General features: G+C 49.5%; 1 protein-coding gene across 1 annotated transcript in view; it reads left to right on the plus strand.

The window, feature by feature from the left end:
- Window positions 1-23,975, plus strand: part of CLNS1A (chloride nucleotide-sensitive channel 1A) — a 174,249-nt gene that overhangs the window by 20,356 nt on the left and 129,918 nt on the right. The window contains exon 2 of the mRNA XM_078658506.1: window positions 1,807-1,943. Within this exon, the coding sequence (XP_078514632.1) occupies window positions 1,807-1,943 (137 nt within the window). The remainder of the gene's footprint in view (window positions 1-1,806; window positions 1,944-23,975) is intronic.

A 23,975-nucleotide genomic window follows, 5' to 3' on the forward strand; every position in this document is an offset into this window, starting at 1 on the left:
TTGAATCTGCAATAGCTCTCCTGCGCAGGTAGTGGGCGCAGCCTCTTTTACGACGTTGGGCACTTAGTGGCAATGACTGGTGCCTTGACGTCTGTTCCTTTTTTTTTCTGCGCCTACGTTTCTTTGTTCTCTCACTGTGGGGATTTCTATCTAAAACAAGATGGGCAGAAACCAGGAGAGGAGAGGAGGAGGCAGCAATGGGAGGGGAGAGAGGAGGGGGCCTGCTCCTGTTTCCCTTGCGTGAGCGAGCCTTGGGCACCATATGTTTTGAAGTTAATTTCAAACTGATGGTTTCAAAGCTCTCTCCCGCAAGGGAATCGCCAAACGTGCACGCGTTGCCATTGAAAGCAATGCAATGTGTGCACATTTTTGGCACAAAAACCAAATCGATTTCTAAAGGTCTCCTCCTCTGTAGCGCATGCGCTGCGTAGGCAAGACCTAAAAACCTCTCCTCAGCTTTGGCGGAAGCTCACTTGTAGGGAAGGCCGAGTAACAAGAACAGGACCCCTTGACCGAGCCATAGTGTTTAAAGCTTTGAGTGCGTGGGTGTTAGTTTAAAGCAGTCTCTCTTGCTCTTGCTCTCTCTCTCACTCTTGCGCTCTCTCACACACACTCTGCCATATTGGAGAAGTATTTGAGGACTTTTTTCCTCTTGTAACCAATCATGGAGCACCATGTTGCAAAATGTGTGTCGGTTTACATACAAGTGTGAAAAATGGTTTCCATTATGCCGAAATCAATAGCCAGGCCATTTTGACCAACTTAAAGCACGTCCTATTATCATTTGTGTGTCATGTTCCTTGATATATGAACGCGTATATTGAAAAGGTGTGTTTGTCTGCTAGTCTATAACTTAAAATCGGACCTTGCTGTGTGGTGATGTATATTCTAAATCCACTGAGCCAGTCAAGGTCATGGGCTCCCATTGACAAGTAACTCACCCTAATGGAAATCTCCAAAAATGCATGTTACTCTCAATAGCCATATACCCATTACTCCAAAAATGCATGTTACTCTCAATAGCCATATACCCAGTACTATCACCCTTGCGGCTCCAGTATTTAAATTTCACGCCTAGAGCAAACCAGGTTACCATCATAGCAAATATTGTTGGCTGTTTAAAGTAGATTATATTAATCACTTACATTAAACAATCATGTAATCGATCATTAAGGATGTTCAGACCAATGTTACTCCTAAAAAAATAACCAAATATTCAATGGAGGGAACTTAAACACTGATCTGAAAGCTCTTGCAGGAAGTAGTAAACTCCTTTTCTTCAATCTTTTCTCAAATTGAGTGCCTCTTCTCTAACCATTTGGTGCAGCGGGAGTCCATAAAAAGGTTTTTAAACGGCTGCAAAGCCCACAAAGTGTATGTACCACGTTGTTGAAAGGTGGCTTCTGCCTTGCAGGCACATTACGCCGGTGCAAGGCAGAAATTATGGGCTGCTGTTCACTGTAAAAAAAAAAAAATGGATCCTGCTCCATCATCATGTGCAATATCTTAAGTTCTTTCTGAGACTTGTAGATTTGATTTTTACATACACTGAAGGCTGAAATTCCACAACTCATTGAGAGCGCATGACACTTATTCAGCCCCCCCTCCCCGCAGAGTGGTGCAGGATTTTAGTAAAACTGCGGCTGTTTTATGTAGTGCCATAAGTTGCACTTTAGATGGAGCATTAGGATATCTGTTTAATGAGCTGTTCAGAAATCTGGCCAACTGCCATGCCATGGTATGGTTTTATATATTTCTCATTTGCTTTCCAAATGCCAACGTGTTAAATGTGTGTATTTCTTTCAGCCGCCTGTCCTGGTTAAATAGCTCTGGTTTGGGATTTGGACTTGACTATCCCACGATTAGTTTACATGCTGTGTCCAGGGATACAAATGCCTATCCACGGGAACATCTCTACGTAATGGTGAATGCCAAACTCGGAGGTATTGTAAGAGTAATTTGTCGAGTCTTTTTATTCACTATTTACCTCAAACTTGCTGGTACGACTACACTTATGCTTAAAATGTTATACAGTCTGAAACCAAATTTACTGTATGCTTGCTGAGTTGCAAAAAGCGTGCTCCATGAAAAGCTAGGCTGTTTGTGAAATCAATGTATCTTTGTAAAAAACAACCTTGGTAAAACTAAATGAACACCAGTACATGATAGGTTTTTTGTCTGTCTTTTGCTCTTCAACCACCAAAGGAAGGACCAAGAACTCAGCAAACACTCCATTAAACTCCTCTGGAATACCATCCTCTCCCAGACCTTTGCTTCTGCAAGTCTGTTGAATAGCCCACCAAACAGCCTGCTCTGAAGAGCAGAGTACGCAGCCACTCATTTCTCTGCAGTGTCTGCTCTTTTCTCCTGGGCACAGGCATATGATTAAAGAAAGGATACATTTCTGTAATAAAAACATAAAAACTGTTCTTATGAATACTTATACCTGCAGATTCCTCACCTCTTGATTACTCCTTAAGCCACAAGACTGGTATGGAAAACATGGTAGGGGGTGCTGCTTTCGTTCGATACCAAAAGGATGTCCCAGTGATGTCACCGACCACAAAGTACCCCTATGTGCCATGCTTTCATCATGATTCATGTGGTTTTGAAACTCCATTCTCTACAAAAAATGTTTTCAGAAGTGCACCAAAGTGTTCCCTCTTAAGAGGTCAGGGTTTAAAACCTGATGTGATGGTCAAATGCCGATTTATCAACGCTCCAAAATCTGTGGCGCTTGGGCTTTGACTATGACTCCAATTTTTGTGAGTCGCGCCGGAGCATGCAGACAAAGTCCTTTAAGGAGTGGAAGGCTAAGCTTTTTATGGCAGGGCCAAGTAAAGTGGAGGCAGGTGTAGGTGCAGGTGCAAGCCCTGCTGTAGGTCTCTGGTGTCTTCTGAGTCGATCCTCCCGCCAAAAGCAGAAGGGAAGGCACAGGAGCAAACAGTAGCAAGATAGGCCACTAAAGCTTTTCTCTGACCTTTTCGGAGCCAAAGGTGGTTGAGGCTTTCCTGAATCAGGAGCGGGTGCTGCTGTTGCTGACACTGCCTGCCCCTTTTCTACCACATTACTCAGACTTTCCGGCACTGGAGCTGATCCTTCACCTTATCTCAACGCCATGTCCGAACTATTTGGGCATGCTTTTGTCCCCTCTGGAGGGCGTTCAGCCGTCTTGGGACCTGTGGAAATGTCATATGGATTTCCACCAGCAGGCCTTTCATCAATGCCATTTGCCCCTTTTTTGTTTGTAGCAGTGTTGATTCTGTTAATGTTGCCCTTGATGCCGACCAGACTCCCACTAAGGTCATCTCCATCTGTGGTACCTCCGGTGCTGGATTCCCCCACACACCAGGCACCATTGGCTTTGGAGTCGTCCCAATCTCTGGTGCCATTACAGAAGTCTAGAACGAACTCACACCAGCCGGAGGAGAAGCAGTTTCAGGAGCTCCTTACTACTCTTTACTAACTGTTTGTCACTAACCCTGAGCAGGAGGCCCTCTAAGAGACCATTACAGGCATTTCTGTGACTTTCTAAAGCCAGTGGCATAGATACCTCCCCTGAATTGGAGTTGCTGGACTCATGCGGACCCTTTCGTTCTGGAGCATCTTCGTACCAGTCCATAATTGGAAAGGCAGCAGATTTCCTGGAGATCCCCCTTGCCTATTGTTGAAACTAATGCCAATCTGCTGACCAAAGTCCTGCAGCCTTCCACCCACATTTCGGAGCCAATGTTTGCATTCAGTGAGGCTCTCCTAGACCCCGTTTTGTCTACTTGGACCAAGCCATCTCTGACCTCTGTGGTCAGCAGATCGGTTGCAAGACGAAATAGATCAGCTCCAGGTGTTCCCACGGAATTTGTGGAACACCCCTCATCAGAATGCCTTGTGATTCAAGCATTTTCTTCGAAGCTCACAATTGGAAACTTCGCAATGCAACCACTTGATAGAGAATCTAAAAGCACTGAAGACTGGTCCAAAAAGACCTTTACAGGTGGGATGCTGACCTTGAAAACCCTCAATGCCATGTGCCTGCTTAGGCACTATGTGCTTGTCCTTTGGAGTTTGGCAGGTATGCTAGTTCCTAATCTTCCCCAAGAACTTCAAGTCTATTTCTAAGACTTCATCGGGGACAGTCAGGTGGCATCAGGCTAGGTGACGCAGTACTGCCTAGGTATTTTGGATGAGCTTGCCAGGACGATAGGGATATCAGTGACTGTAATGAAACATGCCTGGCTAGGAACATCTGATTTTTTGGGAAAGAATGCTACTCACTATACTCCCTTGTTCCAAAGTAGGGCGGTGATCTTCATCCGATCCTGGGTCTCAGGGTTTTGAAGTCTTCCTTCACAAGGAGAAGTTTGGGATGCTGTCCGTTGCTAAGGTTATTTTGGTTGCTAGAGATTGGAGGCTGGTTACTGTTACTAGACTCTCAGGATATATGTATTTCCATATACCAATACTGAAGTCTCATAGGAAATACCTCAGTTTTTGGGACGGGATTGACTCCTTATCAATTTGCAGTTCTTCCCTTTGGCCTTACATCAGTGCTACGAGGCTTCGTAAAGGTAATGGCAGTGGTGGAAGCCCATCTCAGGAATTTCAGTTTTTCCCTTGAAGACAAAAGCCTACTTAGGCCAGGACTCTGCAGACAGCACGGTCGCACCTGTAGTCTTCTGCATCCTTGCTTCATGACCTTGGCTTTTCTATCAGTTTGCCCAAATTTCACCTTGCTATCTCCAGCACCTCCTGTTTTTGGGACAGTACTGGATAGCACCTTGGCCCAAGCTTTCCCCCTCCGCAGAGGATACAGCACATCCATGTGTTGCTCTTGTACTTCCAGAAAGGTATTCGGAGTCCCATCCTGTGTATCCTTTGCCTGCTTGGTTTACTATCATCCTTCTTGCTCTGCTGTGAGCTTTTATATTGACCGCATAAATTACTTCTGTGAATATGATCAGCTATTCATAGGCTAAGTAGGCAGGAGAAAAGGAATACCAGTGCAGAAAAGTACCTTATCTAGCTGGATTGCTTTGTGCTTTAAGATCTGATATTCCATGGCCCAAAACAACCACTAAAGGGCATACTTCATTAACCTTGGCTAGGGGAGTTCCTGTAGGTGACATCTGCAGAGCTTCAAATTGATCATCCCACCACGCCTTTGCTAAGCGTTATTGTAGGAAATCTGCATTTTCTTGTGGCCACCCAGGATGTTTCCTCTTTTGCTGGACCCTGTATTTTTGCTGGCTTTAGAACTCTATGTACTTTACCCATGCCAACCAGTAATAAAGTGCCTTTACCCCCTCCTGCACTGTTTGTCATGGTCAAATTGGCATACTCCTAATTGGTTTATTTAACTTCCATATAAGTCCCTACTGATTGGTAGAAAATATACCCAGGGCCTGGAAGTTAAATACCACTAGTAGACTGCAGCACATATTGTGACATCAACTACAGTGGCAGAGTAAACATGTCTACAGGGCTACCGTTGTAGCCTGACTAATAGTAATAAGACATCCGTATATGGGCCTTGTAGCCCACAAGGTAGGGTGCTTCCTGAAAATAGAATTCAATGATGAAGTCTTATTTTTAATACGTAGTAAGGAAAAGTAACTTTTGGAAAGTTACCTTTTACCTGCCTAAACTGTCAAAAAGCTACTTTGCATAATCCTCGGCCAGCTCCCAGCCAGTGATAAGTCTTTGCGAGGGTGTGTAAAAGTTGTGAAATGACTCCCAGGATAAAACATTAGACTGACCTGAATAGACCGTTGAGAATTGCAGAATATGCAGGGTTGGGCTGTGGGCCTTTTCTTTCCTTTTTATTTTCAAAAAAGAACCAGGAGGACTTTCCTCATGTACACAGTGTGTCACCTACAACCCTGTAGAGGACCGGCCGCGTAGTTTAAGTAAGCATATAAAATGCAGGTGGATTTTGTTGATGCAAAAGTTACACAGCAAGTCTCCTACAACTCATGCAAAGTAGACACAGCCTCGAATCTCAAGTAAGAGAGGAGCCTTCATTCAAAAAGAACAAGAGGAAAAAAAAAACAAATCCACATGAATACAAATAAAACGAACATTTGCAATGCAATAGGTCTCGTATTAGGAAAGTGTGAGCTATTGGTATTGTAAATTACAATTTTTTTTTAATGTGTTGTCTTTGAAAATATATAAATTTAATAGCATTGTTATTCACAAAGCCAATAGCTTACACTTTCCTAATGCAAGTCCTATTGGCTATGGCAATGCTTATTGGTAGCAAGCAAGGACAGTGCTGTTGTGGTGCTGAGTGATGATGTGGTTGGGCTGAGTGATGATGTGGTTGGGCTGAGTGATGATGTGGTTGGGCTGAGTGATGATGTGGTTGGGCTGAGTGATGATGTGGTTGGGCTGAGTGATGATGTGGTTGGGCTGAGTGATGATGTGGTTGGGCTGAGTGATGATGTGGTTGGGCTGAGTGATGATGTGGTGTATTAGAGTGATGATGTGGTGTATTAGAGTGATGATGTGGTGTATTAGAGTGATGATGTGGTGTATTAGAGTGATGATGTGGTGTATTAGAGTGATGATGTGGTGTATTAGAGTGATGATGTGGTGTATTAGAGTGATGATGTGGTGTATTAGAGTGATGATGTGGTGTATTAGAGTGATGATGTGGTGTATTAGAGTGATGATGTGGTGTATTAGAGTGATGATGTGGTGTATTAGAGTGATGTGGTGGTGGTGTCCCCGAGTGATGTAGTGGTGGTGGTGTCCCCGAGTGATGTAGTGGTGGTGGTGTCCCCGAGTGATGTGGTGGTGGTGGTGTCCCAGAGTGATGTGGTGGTGGTGTTGTCCCAGAGTGATGTGGTGGTGGTGTTGTCCCAGAGTGATGTGGTGGTGGTGTTGTCCCAGAGTGATGTGGTGGTGGTGTTGTCCCAGAGTGATGTGGTGGTGGTGTTGTCCCAGAGTGATGTGGTGGTGGTGTCCCCGAGTGATGTAGTGGTGGTGGTGTCCCCGAGTGATGTAGTGGTGGTGGTGTCCCCGAGTGATGTAGTGGTGGTGGTGTCCCCGAGTGATGTGGTGGTGGTGGTGTCCCCGAGTGATGTGGTGGTGGTGGTGTCCCCGAGTGATGTGGTGGTGGTGGTGTAGTGATGTGGTGGTGGTGGTGTCCCAGAGTGATGTGGTGGTGGTGGTGTCCCAGAGTGATGTGGTGGTGGTGGTGTCCCAGAGTGATGTGGTGGTGGTGTTGTCCCCGAGTGATGTGGTGGTGGTGGTGTCCCCGAGTGATGTGGTGGTGGTGGTGTCCCCGAGTGATGTGGTGGTGGTGGTGTCCCCGAGTGATGTGGTGGTGGTGGTGTCCCCGAGTGATGTGGTGGTGGTGGTGTCCCCGAGTGATGTGGTGGTGGTGGTGTCCCCGAGTGATGTGGTGGTGGTGGTGTCCCCGAGTGATGTGGTGGTGGTGGTGTAGTGATGTGGTGGTGGTGGTGTCCCAGAGTGATGTGGTGGTGGTGGTGTCCCAGAGTGATGTGGTGGTGGTGGTGTCCCCGAGTGATGTGGTGGTGGTGTCCCCGAGTGATGTGGTGGTGGTGTCCCCGAGTGATGTGGTGGTGGTGTCCCCGAGTGATGTGGTGATGTTCCTGAGTGATGTGGTGCCCCCGAGTCATGTGGTGGTGCCCCGAGTCATGTGGTGGTGCCCTTGAGTGGTTCCCCTGAGTGATGTGGTGGTGCCCCTGAGTGATGTGGTGCAGCAGCAGCACAGAGACTGAAGCTAAGAACACCCAGGGTTGAGTGCTACGAAGTGTGTTCAGTTTATCAAAGCACAGAATGATGGAGCCGGGAAAAACCAAGGGGAAACAGGAAAAAACACAGGGAGAGTGTATAATGATCGAGGCAGCGAGGGCTGGGGATTGGACAGCAATCAAGTACGGGGTCGAGAAGGCACGGAATGGGAAAACACGGAAAACACCCAGGGCCAAGGAAGGAAGATGCAAGCACACGGGAGAGCAGGCGGAGACCAGAGGGCAAGGTGTAGCAAGCAAAGCAAGCTCTCGGCATTGCTGTCGCGGGTGGGGCGGGGGAGCGGGAGCGTATTCCTTTGAAGTCTGATGCGGGGGCGGCAGCCTTTGAAGTCTGATTGGGGGGGGGAGCGGCAGCCTTTGAAGTCTGATGAGAGGCACAGACAAATGGTGGTGGGTGACGTGGCTGGCGCTGTGCACGCGCATAGATCACATGTACTGTGTCTAATATGCTGTTTTGGTAGACTGTTCTTTTCCCCTTACTATAATCTCGCCGGAGCAATGCGCAAGCGCATTGGCTCAGGCGAGACCTAAAAAGTGAATCTAGAGTGTTAGACCTGTCAGCCCTTTGGGTGGTCCCTCCTGTCAGTTATTTATTTTGTCCCCTTTTTGCCCCTCGAAACTTTTCATTTTTGATGTCCACTGGATTTTTGAGGTGTTGACGTAGGGGTTAGATGCTCTTTGTCCTCATAATCCTCCTTCCTGAGGCCTAGGTGCCTTTTCTGACTAAAAAGCATGGGATACACAAAATGGTGGCTATTAACTGCCATAACTGTAATTTCAGGAAAAAGGCCCATAGGATAGTATAGGAATGATCTAGAACCTTCTAGCCAGTTCTAGTAGCCTGATACCTGCCTATAAAAGGGCCAGTGTGTGAGCGGCCATTTTAGAGTGACCGGAGGAGCTTGGGTGGAACCTGGTGAGGAGTAAAGCAGTAGTGTAGGGAGGAAGGCGCACTGTAAGGGTTAGATCGTCCCACGGGCCGGCTGCCCTACTGTGTTAGTGGGTCCCCCTACCTGTTGACTAAGCCCTATCAACACTTGGTCATACCTAGCTCTAAACACCGAATTGTGCCCCAGAGAGGAACGAGGCTGGGCTGCTTAGGGAGAGCTGCAGACGATCAGCCTGAGAATCCAACCAGGAGAACACGCAATTATTAAAGAAGACTGGTACTGTTTCCTACCCCTTTCGGGACCCAGCCTGAACTGTTTCCTGAAGGTGTGTGGGGTCGAGTAAATCCTAAGCGACCATAAGACTGAGGAAATTATCTTACCTCACTGAGGTTAGCGTGGCCGATTTCCCTGTCACGGGGCTACTGTCCCTCTTACCTCAAGCCCGTTAGGGAGATTCAACGGGAAGGTCCGCTTGGGGTCAGGAGGGCGATAGTGCCTTTGTGAACACAACGTGGAGGCCAGTGAAACAGGTTAGCGATAACCCGGAAGAAAGGGCGGGGAGCAAAGAAGGCCGGACTGCGTTTGTTCCCTCCCTCTCTGACGCCTGAGGTGTGGGCGGGATGCAGTGCCGACAGCAACGCTGACAGTGTCGCGTGTGGCTCCAGTCCCTTCCGCTGCACGGAGCCGACAGCGCCTCGACTGAAGACACCACTGAGCAACAGAAACGTGGTGAGAGGCGGGAGAGAGGCTGTGTCCCCTGACCCGGGCGAGCCTGCCAAACACCCGGTAAGACTGTTCAGTGTAGCGCACGGCTGCAGCGCCTGAGGGGGGAAGGCCTCGCTGTTGACACGCAGTGCGGGGTGAGGGAAATCTGTTTCCATTCAAGATACCTGCGTGAGGTGAAATAAAGAACCATCGGAGATTAGCAGTCAGCGGGACTGGGGAAATCCCTTAGACTGACTCCGTGAGAACGAGTGGAAAAGGAATAATAGACAAGGTGGCTGAAGTACCAGGGATTTCCCATAAATCCACTTGACATTTTCACCTGCCTAATTCGAATAGCGTGGTACAGAGAGGTCGTGTAAGTTGACCAGAGCCTGGTGGTACTATTAAGTAACTGGTAAAAACTAATGGGGTTGTCATGGAAATCAGAACGGTTCTCATAGTAGACCATTAACCTGCTTGTTTTTAATTCCAACTCTAGAGCTGCCCAGATTAATGCTGCTTATGTAAAATTACACAGTGCAGTTGTTGCTGAGTTTACCTTTTATCTTCTGGAGAATAATTGAATTGCCGCATGCAGGGTACTGTTGGGAACTTAATTAATGCAAAGAACCAGATGGGGAGTACCTGATGTGTATAGTGACAAAGCAGACTGATGGAGTAAAAGAACAAAGAAGTATTGTTTTATAAAACGACCCGTATTTTTCTAAACTGGTGTAGTGTCCTTATTTTGGAGTGGATGGACGTTATGTTACTGAAGGGTGTGACGCAAACTTAACGCATGTGCCTTTAAAGTAAGCCTTTCCATTTAGTTCCAAGCTACCCTATGTGACTTGGAGATCCCAGGTCCAACATAATTGGTGCCTAGCGGTGGGATCAGAACTGTGTTTGCGTCCACTCTGAAGTAACAAAGTGTACTCCACAGGCCTACACCTGGAGTTTTCTCCTTGCGGACTCCCTAATTATATTTTTGGTTTTCCAAATTTACTCCTGGTGGTGGGTGGAGGTAGCTTTGAATTGCCCTTTTAAACCAATTCTTCCCGAGTGGTTGTCCCTATATCTCTCATAAGCAAAATGGAATTTGCTCTGGAGGAACTGGAAACCTATTCTGTAGCCCAGCTTAGAGATTTTTGCCAGAAGATGGGAGTGTTTTTTAAGCGTGGTGCCAAGAAGGGGGAACTCCAGACCAGTTTGAGGGCTTGGGTGGCAGCACATGGAGAGGGAAAGGAGGAGGAAGAGGGGACGGACCGGGACACCGTCATAGAGGTAGAGGGATTGTTTCCACCTGAGATGCGAACCTACTACCAGGACCTAGGACCTTTTCAAGGGAGGGCAGCAGTGTCTCCGGAAGAAGCTTAACCGAAGCTGAACTAGTGGACAGGAGGGAAAAGAGACAGCTAAAGTGGGAGTTAGCTAAGATGGAAAAGGAGAGGGAGGAACAGAGGATGGCTCACGAGTTGAAACTTAGGGAGCCAGAACTCAAGGCCCTACAGATGGGACCCCCCAATTCTCCAAATGGTGGCAGCGAAACAAAAGAACTGACCAGGGAATCCAGACCCTACCTACCTAAGGATATAGTTGCCAGGTACAGCCCAGTGGATGACATCGCCAAGTGGCTGGCTGCCTATTAGGTCTCCCTAAGAGCCCATGGGATCCAGGAAAAACACTGGGGGGGTGGCTTGTACAAGTACATGCCTCCTACAGGACGGGATACACTATTGGCCCTAGAGCAGCATGAGCAGACCGACTACCCCACCATGAAAGTGACGCTGATCAAAAAGTTTGGACTGACCCCAGAGAAGTACAGGCAAAAGTTCAGGGGAAGTCCCAAATTAGGCACACTTATTTGGGTGGATTTCCTGGACTACGCAAGGAAGGCACTAGAGGGTTGGATACAAGGCAGCGAGGTGAGGGACTATGAGGGGTTGTACGACCTTATTCTCAAAGAGCACCTACTCGAGAAATGTTTTCCCGAGCTGCGTCAACACCTGGTGGACAGCAAGCTGACCAACCCCAAGAAGCGTGCAGAGGAGGCAGACATCTGGGCAAGTACCTGGGTGTCCTCAAAGGGGACTGGAGGGGATTCCCAAAGGTCAGGACAGGGCACCCCCCAGAAGAAGGAGGGGGGAGATAAAAAGCGGGAGTTCTCAAAAGGTCCCCAAAACAGTTTCCAGGGAAAGGGAACAGGATTCACCCCTAAGGCTAACCCGCCCCGAAGCCCTCATCCTGGCCAAAGCCAGCAGCCAAGGGTTGTCCACTGCTTTGAGTGTGGTGGTGTTGGACATTATAAGGGAGATGTCAAGTGCCCAAAAAGACCACCCCCTCCCACCGGAGGAAAAGCCCCGGGAGTCGCTAGTGTAGTGCTCGGGGAGGAGTTGCCCTTAGATAAGGGGGGTGAGTGGGCGGGTGTCACCTTAGTGTCCTTGGGAGATTGGGAGATGGTTCCTAAGATCCAGGTGCCCTCAAATACTGTAAAGTATGGGCAATGGGTCACCATCAATGGCCAAAGAGGGGAGGCTCTGAGAGACACAGGAGCCACTATGACTATGGTAAGGAGTCAACTGGTGTCTCCAGAGCAGGTGATTCCACATGTACTCCACCCCGCCGCGATGGCTGACGGCAGATTGGGCCACTACCCTGTGGCCGAGGTTCCCTTTGAGTGGGAAGGGGTTGCAGGTTCACTTCGAGTTGCCGTAAGCCCTGCCGTGCCAGTCGATTGTCTGCTGGGAAATGACATGGAGCACAATGCTTGAAAGGAGGTGGAATACCGGACTCATTCGGAGATGCTGGGTACACCTGACTGGGCCTGTGCAAGCACAAGGTCTGCGACTACCCGGAGAGGGAGTTCGCCTGGGCTGGAGCCTGGAACAATGGCCCAGCCCGCTGCCAAAAAGGGAAAGACCCACGCCCCATGAGACAGATCGGCCACCTGCGGTGGTGGGCCAGGAGTCCGTGGAGGGGGAAGTAGTCTCCCTGGAGGACTTACCTATCCCTGCTGAGTGGCATGTGGAAGGAGGGCCTACCAGGGAGGAGTTTTGTAAGGGCCAGAAGAAGTGCCCTACCCTTGAGGGACTGAGGCGACAGGCCGAAGCCCAGGCAGCAGGAAACGTTGCAGGGCACTACCACATTTACTGGGAGGACGGACTCCTCTACAGTGAACCCAAGGTACCTTTGCCCGGCTCATCACGGACCTTGGTAGTCCCTCAACGATACCGAGCCTTTCTTCTAGAATTGGCTCATGAGATTCCCTTGGCAGGACACTTAGGTCAGGACAAGACCTTTGCCCGGCTTGTCCCCCACTTTTACTGGCCTCAGATGAAAGGGGCATCTGACACCTACTGTCGGACGTGTGTATCCTGTCAAGCCAGTGGGAAGACAGGGGTGAAGCTGAAAGCTCCCCTGAAACCACTTCCTGTCGTTAGCACCCCCTTTGAAAGGGTGGGCATCGACATTGTGGGGCCATTGGATCCACCAACTACAGCTGGTCACAGGTTTATCCTGGTTCCGGTGGATAACGCCACGCGGTACCCAGAGGCAATACCTCCGAGGACTGTCACTGCACCTGTAGTGGCTAGGGCCCTGATGGGGATCTTTACCCGAGTAGGTTTCCCCAAGGAAGTTGTGTCCGACAGGGGGACCAACTTCATGTCAGCATAGATGCGGGCAATGTGGAAGGAGTGTGGAGTGACCTACCGGTTCACCACTCCATACCACCCCCAGTCCAATGGACTGGTAGAGAGGTTCAACAAGACCTTGAAAGGCATGATAAGAAGTCTGCCTGAGAGCCTGCGGAGGAAATGGGACGTCCTCCTGCCCTGTTTGCTATTCTCCTACAGGGAAGTGCCACAGAAGGGAGTGGGCTTCAGCCCCTTCGAGCTTCTGTATGGGCACCCTGTACGTGGACCTCTCAGCCTGGTGAAGGATGGATGGGAAAAGTCTCCCAGGAAGCCTCCCCAGGATGTGGTGAGCTATATGCTGGCTTTCCGGAGCCAAATGGCAAAGTTGTGGAAGCAAGCTTCTGACAACTTGGAAGCCAGCCAAGCAGTAATGAAAGAGTGGTATGACCACAACGCTCACCCTGTGGATTTGGAGCCTGGCCAGAAAGTGTGGGTGATGGAGCCTGGAGAGCTAAGTGCTCTCCAGGATCGCTGGACAGGCCCCTTTGAGGTGTTGGAGAAGAAGGGTAAGGCCACCTACCTGGTGGGTCTTAAGACCCCTCGACAGCCCCTACGGGTGCTGCATGCCAATCGCCTCAAACCCCACCATGAGAGGCCCGAGGTCATCTTGATGATGGTGACTGATGGTGCAGAGGAAGCGGAAAGCAAGCCTCTCCCTGATCTCTTCTCAAGAAAAGGATGGGTCGGTGGAGGGAGTGACTCTCTCCCCATCCCTAACTCCTGAGCAGCGAGAGGACTGCCGGCAGGTATTGGAGCAGTACTCCTCGTTGTTCTCCCTTGTCCCGGGAAGGACCCACCTGTGTACCCATGATGTGGACACAGGAGACAGCCCACCAGTGAAGTCCAAGACCTACCGGCTGTCAGACAATGTGAAGTCCAGCATCCACGGTGAGGTTACCAAGATGCTGGAGCTAGGAGTCATTGAACCTTCCAGTAGCCCCTGGTCCAGTCCGGTGGTGTTAGTACCAAAAGCTGCCCCACCGGGCACCACTCCAGAACTGAGGTTCTGTGTGGATTACCGGGGACTGAACTCAGTGACCAAGACTGATGCCCATCCGATCCCTAGTGCGGATGAACTCATTGACCGGCTGGGAGCTGCCCAATACCTGAGTACCTTTGATCTTACTTCAGGGTACTGGCAGATCTCCCTGACAGATGGAGCAAAGGAAAGGTCAGCCTTCTCCATGCCTGAGGGCCACTATCAGTTCTGTGTGATGCCCTTTGGGCTCAAGAACGCCCCTGCCACTTTTCAGCGGCTGGTGAACCAGGTCCTCTCTGGAATGGAGGCTTTCTCCGCTGCTTACCTGGATGACATTGCCGTCTTCAGCAGCAGTTGGGAGGACCATTTGCGTCACTTGCAAGCTGTTCTCCAGGCCCTGAAACAGGCTGGCTTGACAATCAAGGCCAGTAAATGTCAGATCGGGCAGGGGTCAGTTGTGTACCTAGGCCACTTGGTGGGTAGGGGAACAGTGCAGCCCCTCCAGGCAAAGATTGAGGCCATCATGGCCTGGGAACCCCCCAAGACCCAGACTGAGGTCCGAGCTTTCCTGGGCCTCACAGGTTACTACCGTCGCTTTGTGAAGGGGTATGGCACTATTGTAGCACCCCTCACAGAGCTCACATCCAAGAAACCACCTCGACGGGTAGTCTAAACAGAGGCTTGTCATCAAGCCTTTGTGAAGCTGAAACAGGCAATGTGTGCAGCACCGGTCCTGAGGGCCCCAGATTTCTCCAAGGAGTTCATTGTCCAGACAGACGCATCAGAGCATGGCATTGGGGCAGTGTTATCGCAACTCGAAGAAGAGGGTCTGGATCAGCCTGTAGTCTTCCTGTCCAGGAGACTGCTTCCCCGGGAACAGAAGTGGAGTGGGATTGAGCGGGAAGCTTTTGCGGTGGTATGGGCTCTGAAGAAGTTGCGGCCATACCTGTTTGGCTCGCACTTCCTGGTTCAGACTGACCATCGACCTCTTAGTTGGCTGATGCAAATGAAGGGGGAGAATCCCAAGATGTTGAGATGGTCCATCTCCCTACAGGGAATGGACTTCCGGGTGGAACATCTGCATTGGCGTGGTCCACTCCAGGCCGACGGTCTCTCTAGGTATTTCCGCCTTAGTGATGAGGACTCCCAAGGGGTTGGGTAGCTCTCCCCACTTTCAGCTGGGGGGGACGCGTGTTAGACCTGTCAGCCCTTTGGGTGGTCCCTCCTGTCAGTTATTTATTTTGTCCCCTTTTTGCCCCTCAAAACTTCATTTTTGATGTCCACTGGATTTTTGAGGTGTTGACGTAGGGGTTAGATGCTCTTTGCCCTCATAATCCTCCTTCCTGAGGCCTAGGTGCCTTTTCTGACTAAAAAGCATGGGATACACAAAATGGTGGCTATTAACTGCCATAACTGTAATTTCAGGAAAAAGGCCCATAGGATAGTATAGTAATGATCTAGAACCTTCTAGCCAGTTCTAGTAGCCTGAGACCTGCCTATAAAAGGGCCAGTGTGTGAGCGGCCATTTTAGAGTGACCGGAGGAGCTTGGGTGGAACCTGGTGAGGAGTAAAGCAGTAGTGTAGGGAGGAAGGCGCACTGTAAGGGTTAGTTCTGTAGTAGGGGATCTCTGTGTATAGTCATAATCTAGTGAATAGTCCCGCCCATGTGCGTGGACCCCGGCAATCAAAAATAATCTCTTAAGTTGTCAAAAAATTGCAGAACTGCAAAGACACTTAAGAGAAAATTTAAAGACAAATAATGCAGCCTATATCCACAGGCTACACTGTCCAGTACTTCAACTAGAAATTCCACCAAAAATCCACTAACAGCAAAGCCTGTCCAGATTTCCCTTGCTTTTACTGCAAAACCCCCCAGAAATGATAGAGAGGAAGGCCTGGACAGACAAGCCCCATAGGCTGCCATTATGTGGCTTAAACAGGATACTGTGCCTTTAAGGAAACCTTCTAGAACCTTCTCCCAGTATCCCAGCATGCATAGCAGGTCCAACTGACTTCAGTTCTTTTTTCCGGCTCCTGCTTGCAGGACCCTGGCATTGAGCTCTCCCTTGTTTCAAGGGTTTATTGCATGTTTTGGCACTTTTGTGTTTTAAAAGTGTTGAAGTTTACTCTCTTGGTGTTCTCTTTCTCTTTTGTGTGCTGCTTCAGGTATTTTAGGGCTCTAAAATGCCTGGACTCTTTGTGAAGTGTCCAGCATGTATGAGGAAGAAGGCCAGAGGTGATCCACATGATGTCTGCATCGTCTGCCTCCCTGAAGATCATGTCCCTGAGGAGTGTGTCATCTGCCAGCAGTTTACAACTCGTACTCTGAAGGAAAGGGCGAAGATCAGGCTGTCTGGCCTTGAGGAGAGGCGCCTGCAGGCTGCAGGTGGGTCTGGGCAGTCCGGGAAGGTTCCCTCTGCCTCTGCTGAGGCCTCTGGGGGGCTCCCCAGAGGCAGGAAGCCCAGCAAGCGGTCCCGGTCTCCGTCGACGTCGATAGCATCGACGACGACGTCGAGAGGGATGACGGCGGTGTGCTCCCCTTCTCCCCGGGGCTCCGGGTCGAGACATCGGGACGACTCGACGTCGAAGGCACCGCTGACGAAGCCACCGTCGACGTCATCGTCGAGGGCTTCATACCGACGGCATGGACATCGGCGCTCGCCGTCGCGGCGACACCGCCGGTCGACATCGAGGGGATCCTCGACGTCGAGAGCATCTAGACGGCGGCATCGACGCTCGTCGTTGAGGAAGGGCCGTTCGACGTCGCGGAGGAAGAGGTCGACGTCAAGGGATCGGCTTTCGACGTCGAGGGATCGGCGTTCGACGCCGAGGAAGAAGAGGTCGACGTCGAGGGATCGGCGTTCGACGCCGAGGAAGAAGAGGTCGACGTCGCGGAGGCGGCGTTCGACGCCGGAGTCACGGAAACGTCCTTCGACGCCGGAAAAGCGACGCTCGACGTCGAGCAGACGGAGGTCGACGTCTGGGAGTCGGTCAGGCTCTCCAAAGCGTCGCAAGAGGGATTCTAGTCCCAGAAGTTACGCTGCTTCCAGTGGGGGACGCAAGAGGAAGCGATCACCAGCTGAAGGGGCGGGCTCTCAGCCCTCTTCGCCTAAGGGGTCACCGGGCACGGTGTACTCTGCGGTGTACACTCCTTCTCAGCCTCGGTCGACGCATACTCCTGTTCCTAAGGCGGTCACTCCTCCTCCTCTTCCTAAAGAGGATCCTTCGCCACTGCCTCCACTTCCAACGGGCGACCCGCCGCCACCGGTCCCTCCGCGTGGGCCGGCCCCGCAGCCGAAGGTTCCTCCGCCGAGGTCCACTTCGCTGCCGTATTTGCCTGTACCTCCTAAGGGGACCCCTAAACCTGCACCCAAGGAGGCTCCGAGGGGGACCCCCCCCACAGAGACCGGTGGGGCGGCCACGGACTGGCAGGTCTCGCTCTCGCTCTCGCTCTGGGAGGCGGGACAGGTCGCGATACAGATCGTCCACGCGGTCGAGACGCCGCCATAGGAGGCGCGAGTCTCGATCCCGTACGGGATCCTCTGGTTCCAGGGAGCATTCCCCTGCCTTGTCGGGATCTCCGGACACGAGGGTGTCCCCGATTGATGACCTGGTGGCGTTGCAGGATGTCCTCTTGAGGGGCGCTGCGAAGCTGGGCATACCCCTGACGGTGCCCACGCCTAAGACGTCAGTGATATTTGAGACATTGCACCAAAGACACTCGTCTCGCCCTCTCCTGCCTCTGGTGCCGGGCCTGGAGGAACCAGCTATGGACCTTTTCCTCACCCCCGCGGTGACAAAGGCGGCGCCTTCTAGGTTGCTGAGGAAGTACCGGGCCCCGGATTCGGATCCGGCTTTTCTGAGAGCGGAACCCCCTCCGGACTCAGTCATTGTGACGGCGGCACGCAAACAACATGCCGCCACTCCGTCATCCACGGTTCCCCCGGATAAGGAGTCCAGGTGGATGGATTCGACAGGGAGAAAGGTCTGTGGAACAGCCGCCACCTCCATGAAGGCTGCGAGTGCCACGGCGCTGTTGGGTCGGTACGCCCGCGCCCTCTGGGACTCCCTTGAGCGTTTTGCGGAGCACTTGCCTCGTGAGCAACGTGAGGACTTTCAGGAAGTGCTGAGTGAAGGGATGCTGGTGGCCAACCAGATCATCAGCGCGGCAGCGGACTCTTCCCTGTTGGCTGCTCACGGGTTTTGCCATGGAATCAACCAAAGACGTCACGCCTGGCTCCGTCTTACGTCCCTGAAACCGGACGCACAGCAGAGGGTGGCCAACCTGCCGTTCTCCGGCAAGTCTCTTTTTGGGAAGCATGCGGACGACGAGATGGCCCGCATGAAGGCGGAGGCCGAGACGCTCACGGCGGTGGGCCTCGAGAAGCCTAAGGAGGCAAAGAAGCAGTACCGCCCTTTCCAACGGCGGTCCGGTGGGCAAGGCCGCGGACGTGGCCAGGCTTCGGGACATTCGCAACAGCAACAGCAGTTCCGTAAGCCGTTCCAGAAGCGCCAGAGGGGCAGGGGAGGCCAGCAGTCGGCTCCGGCGCCCAAGGGCCAAACTGGGTCTAGGCCCTAGGTACTTACTTCCCCCGGATCCGTTACCCACTCCGGTAGGGGGAAGCATTCAATCTTTTCTGGCAGAGTGGAGAAAAATTACTCAGGACAAGTGGGTGCTGAATATTGTTTGCAATGGATACAGTCTTCGGTTCACCGGCCCGCCTCCATCGATTCCTCCGGTCAGCTCGCGGTTTCAACTGCTAGAGCTCCAGGTGGAGGCCGATACCCTGTTAAGGAAAAGGGCGATAGAAGACGTGCCTCTGTCCCAGAGAGGAAGAGGTCTGTACTCCCGGTTCTTCCTGGTTCGCAAGAAGGACAAGAACGAGTTCAGGCCCATTCTGGACTTGCGACAGGCAAACAAATGGATTCGCAGGGAAAAGTTTCGCATGGTGTCGTTGCATCAGATTTATCCTCAGTTGCAACAGGGAGACTGGCTCTGTGCTATAGACCTACAGGATGCTTACTTCCATGTGCCCATTGCACACAAACACAGGAAGTTCCTGCGGTTCCAAGTCGGCACCAATCATTATCAATACACAGTACTCCCATTCGGACTGAAGTCTGCGCCGAGAACGTTCTCGAAGTGCATGGCGGTGGTAGCAGCGCACCTGCGGAGGAACAAGGTGTTTGTCTACCCGTACCTGGACGATTGGTTGATCAAGGCATCCTCCTTCTCTGAAGCGCGAGCACACTTCCAGAAGACGTGCGTTCTCTTGAACAAGCTGGGGTTGCACATCAACATGGCCAAGTCTGTCCCGACTCCGGTCCAATGCATTCAGTACTTGGGAGCCTCCATCAATACGCTGTCAGCAAGCGTGTCTCCTTCGGAAGAGCGACGATTATCTCTCCTTCGGAAGGCTCAGGCTCTTATGACGGCTCCATCTACAACAGTGAGGTCGGTGTCTTCTCTACTGGGTTCGATGGCCTCTTGTATCTTCCTGACGCCGCACGCACGACTGCACATGAGACCGCTGCAGGAGTGCTTGGAAGACCAGTGGGATCAGAGGACGGGATCCTGGGACGACAGGATACGACTGTCTCTGCATGCTCTTCAGTCTCTGAAGTGGTGGTGTTCGGCGGGGAATCTCCTCAGAGGGGTTCCTTTGTCATGTATTCCTATAGGTTCTGAATCAATCCCCCTATTCCTGACCCTATTCTGGTTAAACTAACTATCAAGTTAACTAACAGTCAGCCCATGAGGCAAGAAAAGCCCCCATGATGCAGATACCGTTATCTGACGCAGTCACACTACGGCACAGGAACGTGTTATCTGATTAGGTCATAACGCTTGAGATCTAATTAGACAAGCGACATTCCTCCAGCCCCTGATAAGGCATACGACGTTCTCATAACAAATCAAACCTATGACAACCTGGAAAATCCGTGCGGCCATTGTTTTGATTTCACAGAGAACTTTAGTAAAGAATGTGCTAACGAGCAAGTCGTATGACATCTTTATTGACGTATCTATGTCCATCCTTACGTCAATCTCGGCACCTTTAAGGTATAAATATTGCCGATCTTGCCCTATGCAAACACACGCGTGGTGACGAGACGGAGCAGCCACACTTGCCGAAGCCGAGAGCAGGAGCAGACCCCGCTGGCAGCAGCCCCGCCTTCCTGACGCGCTGAGAGACGCGCTGCTATCTCAAGCCGAGAGACCCAGCACCGGCGCTTCTGGGCAGCCCTCGCAGGCAGCCTGGAATATCGAGAGCAGAGAAAGAGATACCATTCCTCATTCATCCTAAATTCCAGGTACAGAACTGAATAACCCCTCACAGAGAATTCTTTAGTTATTCACTTGGCAAAAACAAACTTAACTTAAACTGTAACTTTCTATTCCCGCCCACGCATTAGACTTAGGTCAGGTACACGGGGTAGGCGTATTTAGAAACACCAGTTGAGTACGTTTAGTCAAATGTATATGTGTATGTAAATATATTTTAATCATTTTAAACATCATATGGCTCAGAAACCATATCAATGTTTTTACAGTATTATTTTATACTATTGCTTTTAATGTATGCACTTTACTTAACTATAAGTATTGCAATAATATCGATCCATTTCTCTTGTACGAGAAAAGAGACTGATCAATAAATAACACCTTTTTATTGAACACGCCCGTCTCTTCCTTTTCTCTACAATCTGATGAGACTAAGAATGCACGTACTGACTGAGTAAAATAATTGCCTTGTGCTCACACGACTCTCGAAATTGACTCTTGATTAGGGGAGAGCAAAGTTGTCATGTTCTATGGTTGTCAGAAACTAAATCCCTTCTTGTCTAATCAGGGAAGTTAATTCCTCCTTGAACATTCGAGAAAGTTTCTAGCGAACTCTGAGCTACGCTGGCAAACCCAAAACTTAAGTCTAGTATCGACAGTAGTAGACCTAGTTAACGTCTGGTCTAGGCCTTTACTGCTGTAGGTATTATTCCAATGCGCAGAGCCTATTGGGAAAATAGGAACTACACTACATGGCGCCCAACGCGTTTGGAAAGGGCGATAAAACTAACGTAAGACATTTAGAGTAACTCAGTCGTGCTTTCTCACTCAGACCCCTTTTCCCAAATACTCCAAAGACGTCTGGAGTGGGTGAAAGGTAATATCCTCCAAAACCTCGCAGGAGGGAACTCCTATGTAAGGTTCTTGGTTTAGTCAACGTTGAAGGATACACTGTTCCAAAATATTGTGCATCTAATCTTTATTCCATTGAGAAACCTGATCTGCAAATAAACAAAATAACCTTTCTAACAGTAAAATGTCAGAAAGTGATGAAGAAAGAGAGGCAGTTAGATTAGCAACTGAAATCGCAGATGCTGATGCTACCATGCAAGCAGCAGACGCGGATACAATACTCATTCCGGTCATCAAAAGAAAATCTATAACTCTAAAACTTATAGAAAATGGACTGACACCTAGAGGTGGCACAGTCATATTCGTAATTGAGGCACACGAATATCGGCAGACAGAGGTATACTATTCATGGATACATTTTCCAGCAGCAAATGCTGTAACAAAGTACTTCCACTATTACAAAATAGAGGAACCTCCTAATGAGTACACTCCTTTCGAGGAGGTGGAAGTACCACTCAAATTCCAAGAGCATTTGCTCTTATTTGATGGCGCCCTAAAACATAACAATCACATTACAAGGCTCGGTCCTTTAGGTAGACCAGGAGCAACGTGGCCGGTCTTGGCCGGATACACACCACACCCAGACATCGAAGGAATGTCTACAGGAGAGCTGTTAATACAGCTAAAACAATTACTAAAAATTCATAGACTATTAGTTCAGTATGTAATGCGGACTTCAACAATTCAGCCAGCGATTAAACTTCCACAGCTGACCCCTCACCAGGGGAACACAAATAAAATTACACCACAGAACATCCAATCCTGCCTAGGTAAAGTTCCGGCTAAACGGGAACAGATACCATTCTGGTTGGCACAGAAAATCACCCAAATAGAGGCGGTGTTTCCTGACACCACCTCGATAGAAAAACACAGGATTCTGACAATATGTTTCCCAATGGGAATCGCACCACACATAGAGGACTGTGACACTTGGGGTACAGTCTTTGCTTCAATCTACACAAAAACGCACGGTGTTCCATCCATTTCGGTGATACCAGATGTGCTAAAACAAATTCAAGATGAATACGGTCCAGAACCAGCTTTAACTCTTGGTATGAAATTACTGAAAGACTTCAAGCAGGTCTCTGCTATATTATTAGCCAACATAAAAGGTGAAGCAGCAAACGTGGCAATCCGCCAGAGGTTAAAAGAGACAGATATAGCAGACCAACCAGCTGAAATTGCCAGAATCATAGAAAAATCCTATGAGGAACTAGGTAGAGATAGTTTAGGTGGAATACCAGTAAAACCGCAACTGACTGAAAGTCCAGAAAAAATATTTTTTAATAATAATTCACCAAAAAAGAACTGAGATGGAAACAAACAATCCAATCCAAAAGAAAAGAAATTCCAGTCCCGAGGAAGGTCTCCTAGGCGAAGGGAGAAATCTCCAAACCGAAGACAGAGGTCACCACAGAGTGACCCCTCTGGGAATAGATATAACCTTAGAAATAGGGATAATATTAAAAAACCTGATAGATATCAAGACATTGATACACGTCCCTCTCAATCTTTTCAGAATTCCTCGCAGAAATCGGAAAGAAGAGGACGATCAGAACAAAGAGAAGAGCACGCCAAGTCCAAAGACAAGGAACCTGCTCAACTAAAAAAGAAATTACAATTTCCAAAAAAGAAGGTAGCCAGTATCAAGGTAGTTAAAAATGCCGAGAATACTGAGGACACAACTGAAAAACGGAGAATGGGCTCAGACAATGCTAGACAGCGCAGCAGAGGTGAGCATAGCTCGCAAAGTCCTTATGAATCATCTGGAGACAGTGGACACGAATGAATACCTTCAAGTGGAAACTGCAGACACCAGAGTTAGCAAACCCCACAAGATATACGAGATAACATTACGTATAGAGGGAGATAAGACTAGGAAAATTAGGGGACTATTTTGGGATAACCTCTCCAAGGGTTGAAAAAGACTGGCCACCAGAGTTTGTCAGGGAGTGCCCTCATGGCGAAGAAGTAATTATGCCTGCCTTCTCGAATCAAATCCCGATTCATAAAAAATACACACTTGCTAGAAAGTGGGCAGTGGCCTTAGCACCTGCTTTATATAAAAATCATGTAGGATGGGATGAGGATTCTCCTCATCACAAAATCCAGTTAAAATCACAACCTACTGCACAAAGGCAGTACCCAATTAAGCAAGAAGCTAAAAAACAAGTAAATGAAATACTAGATCAGCTAGAATACCAGGGGCTGATTGAAACTTGCACCTCACAAATGAACAACCCTTTGTTTCCGGTCTCCAAACCAGACAATTCATATCGTCTAGTTTTGGATTACCGACACCTTAACACATGTTGCAAAACCTTTGCAGTGCAAAACTCACACAGTGCTGCACTAATGAATAACATAGTGCGCAAAAAATACAAAACAACCTTGGACATCTCCAATGGATTCTTTTGTCAAAACATAGCACCAGAGAGCAGATATTTAACTGCATTCTCAGTAAATGGCACTCAAAAGCAATTCTGTCGGTTAGCCCAGGGGTACAAGAACAGCCCGGGGGTATTCTCAGCGAGAGTAACAGAATTACTACAACTATATGATAATGAAGCATTATCTTATGTCGATGACCTTTACTTAACAGATGATGACTTGGATACTCACTTGAAAAGAGTGAACACCATAATACTTGGGTTCGCAGCAGAGGGTTACAAATTCAACTTTAAAAAGTCCAGAATTGCCCATCTGACCGTCCTATTCTTAGGATATGAG

Source organism: Lissotriton helveticus, chromosome 8 (genome assembly GCF_964261635.1).
Source record: "Lissotriton helveticus chromosome 8, aLisHel1.1, whole genome shotgun sequence".
NCBI classification, from domain to species: Eukaryota; Metazoa; Chordata; class Amphibia; order Caudata; family Salamandridae; genus Lissotriton; species Lissotriton helveticus.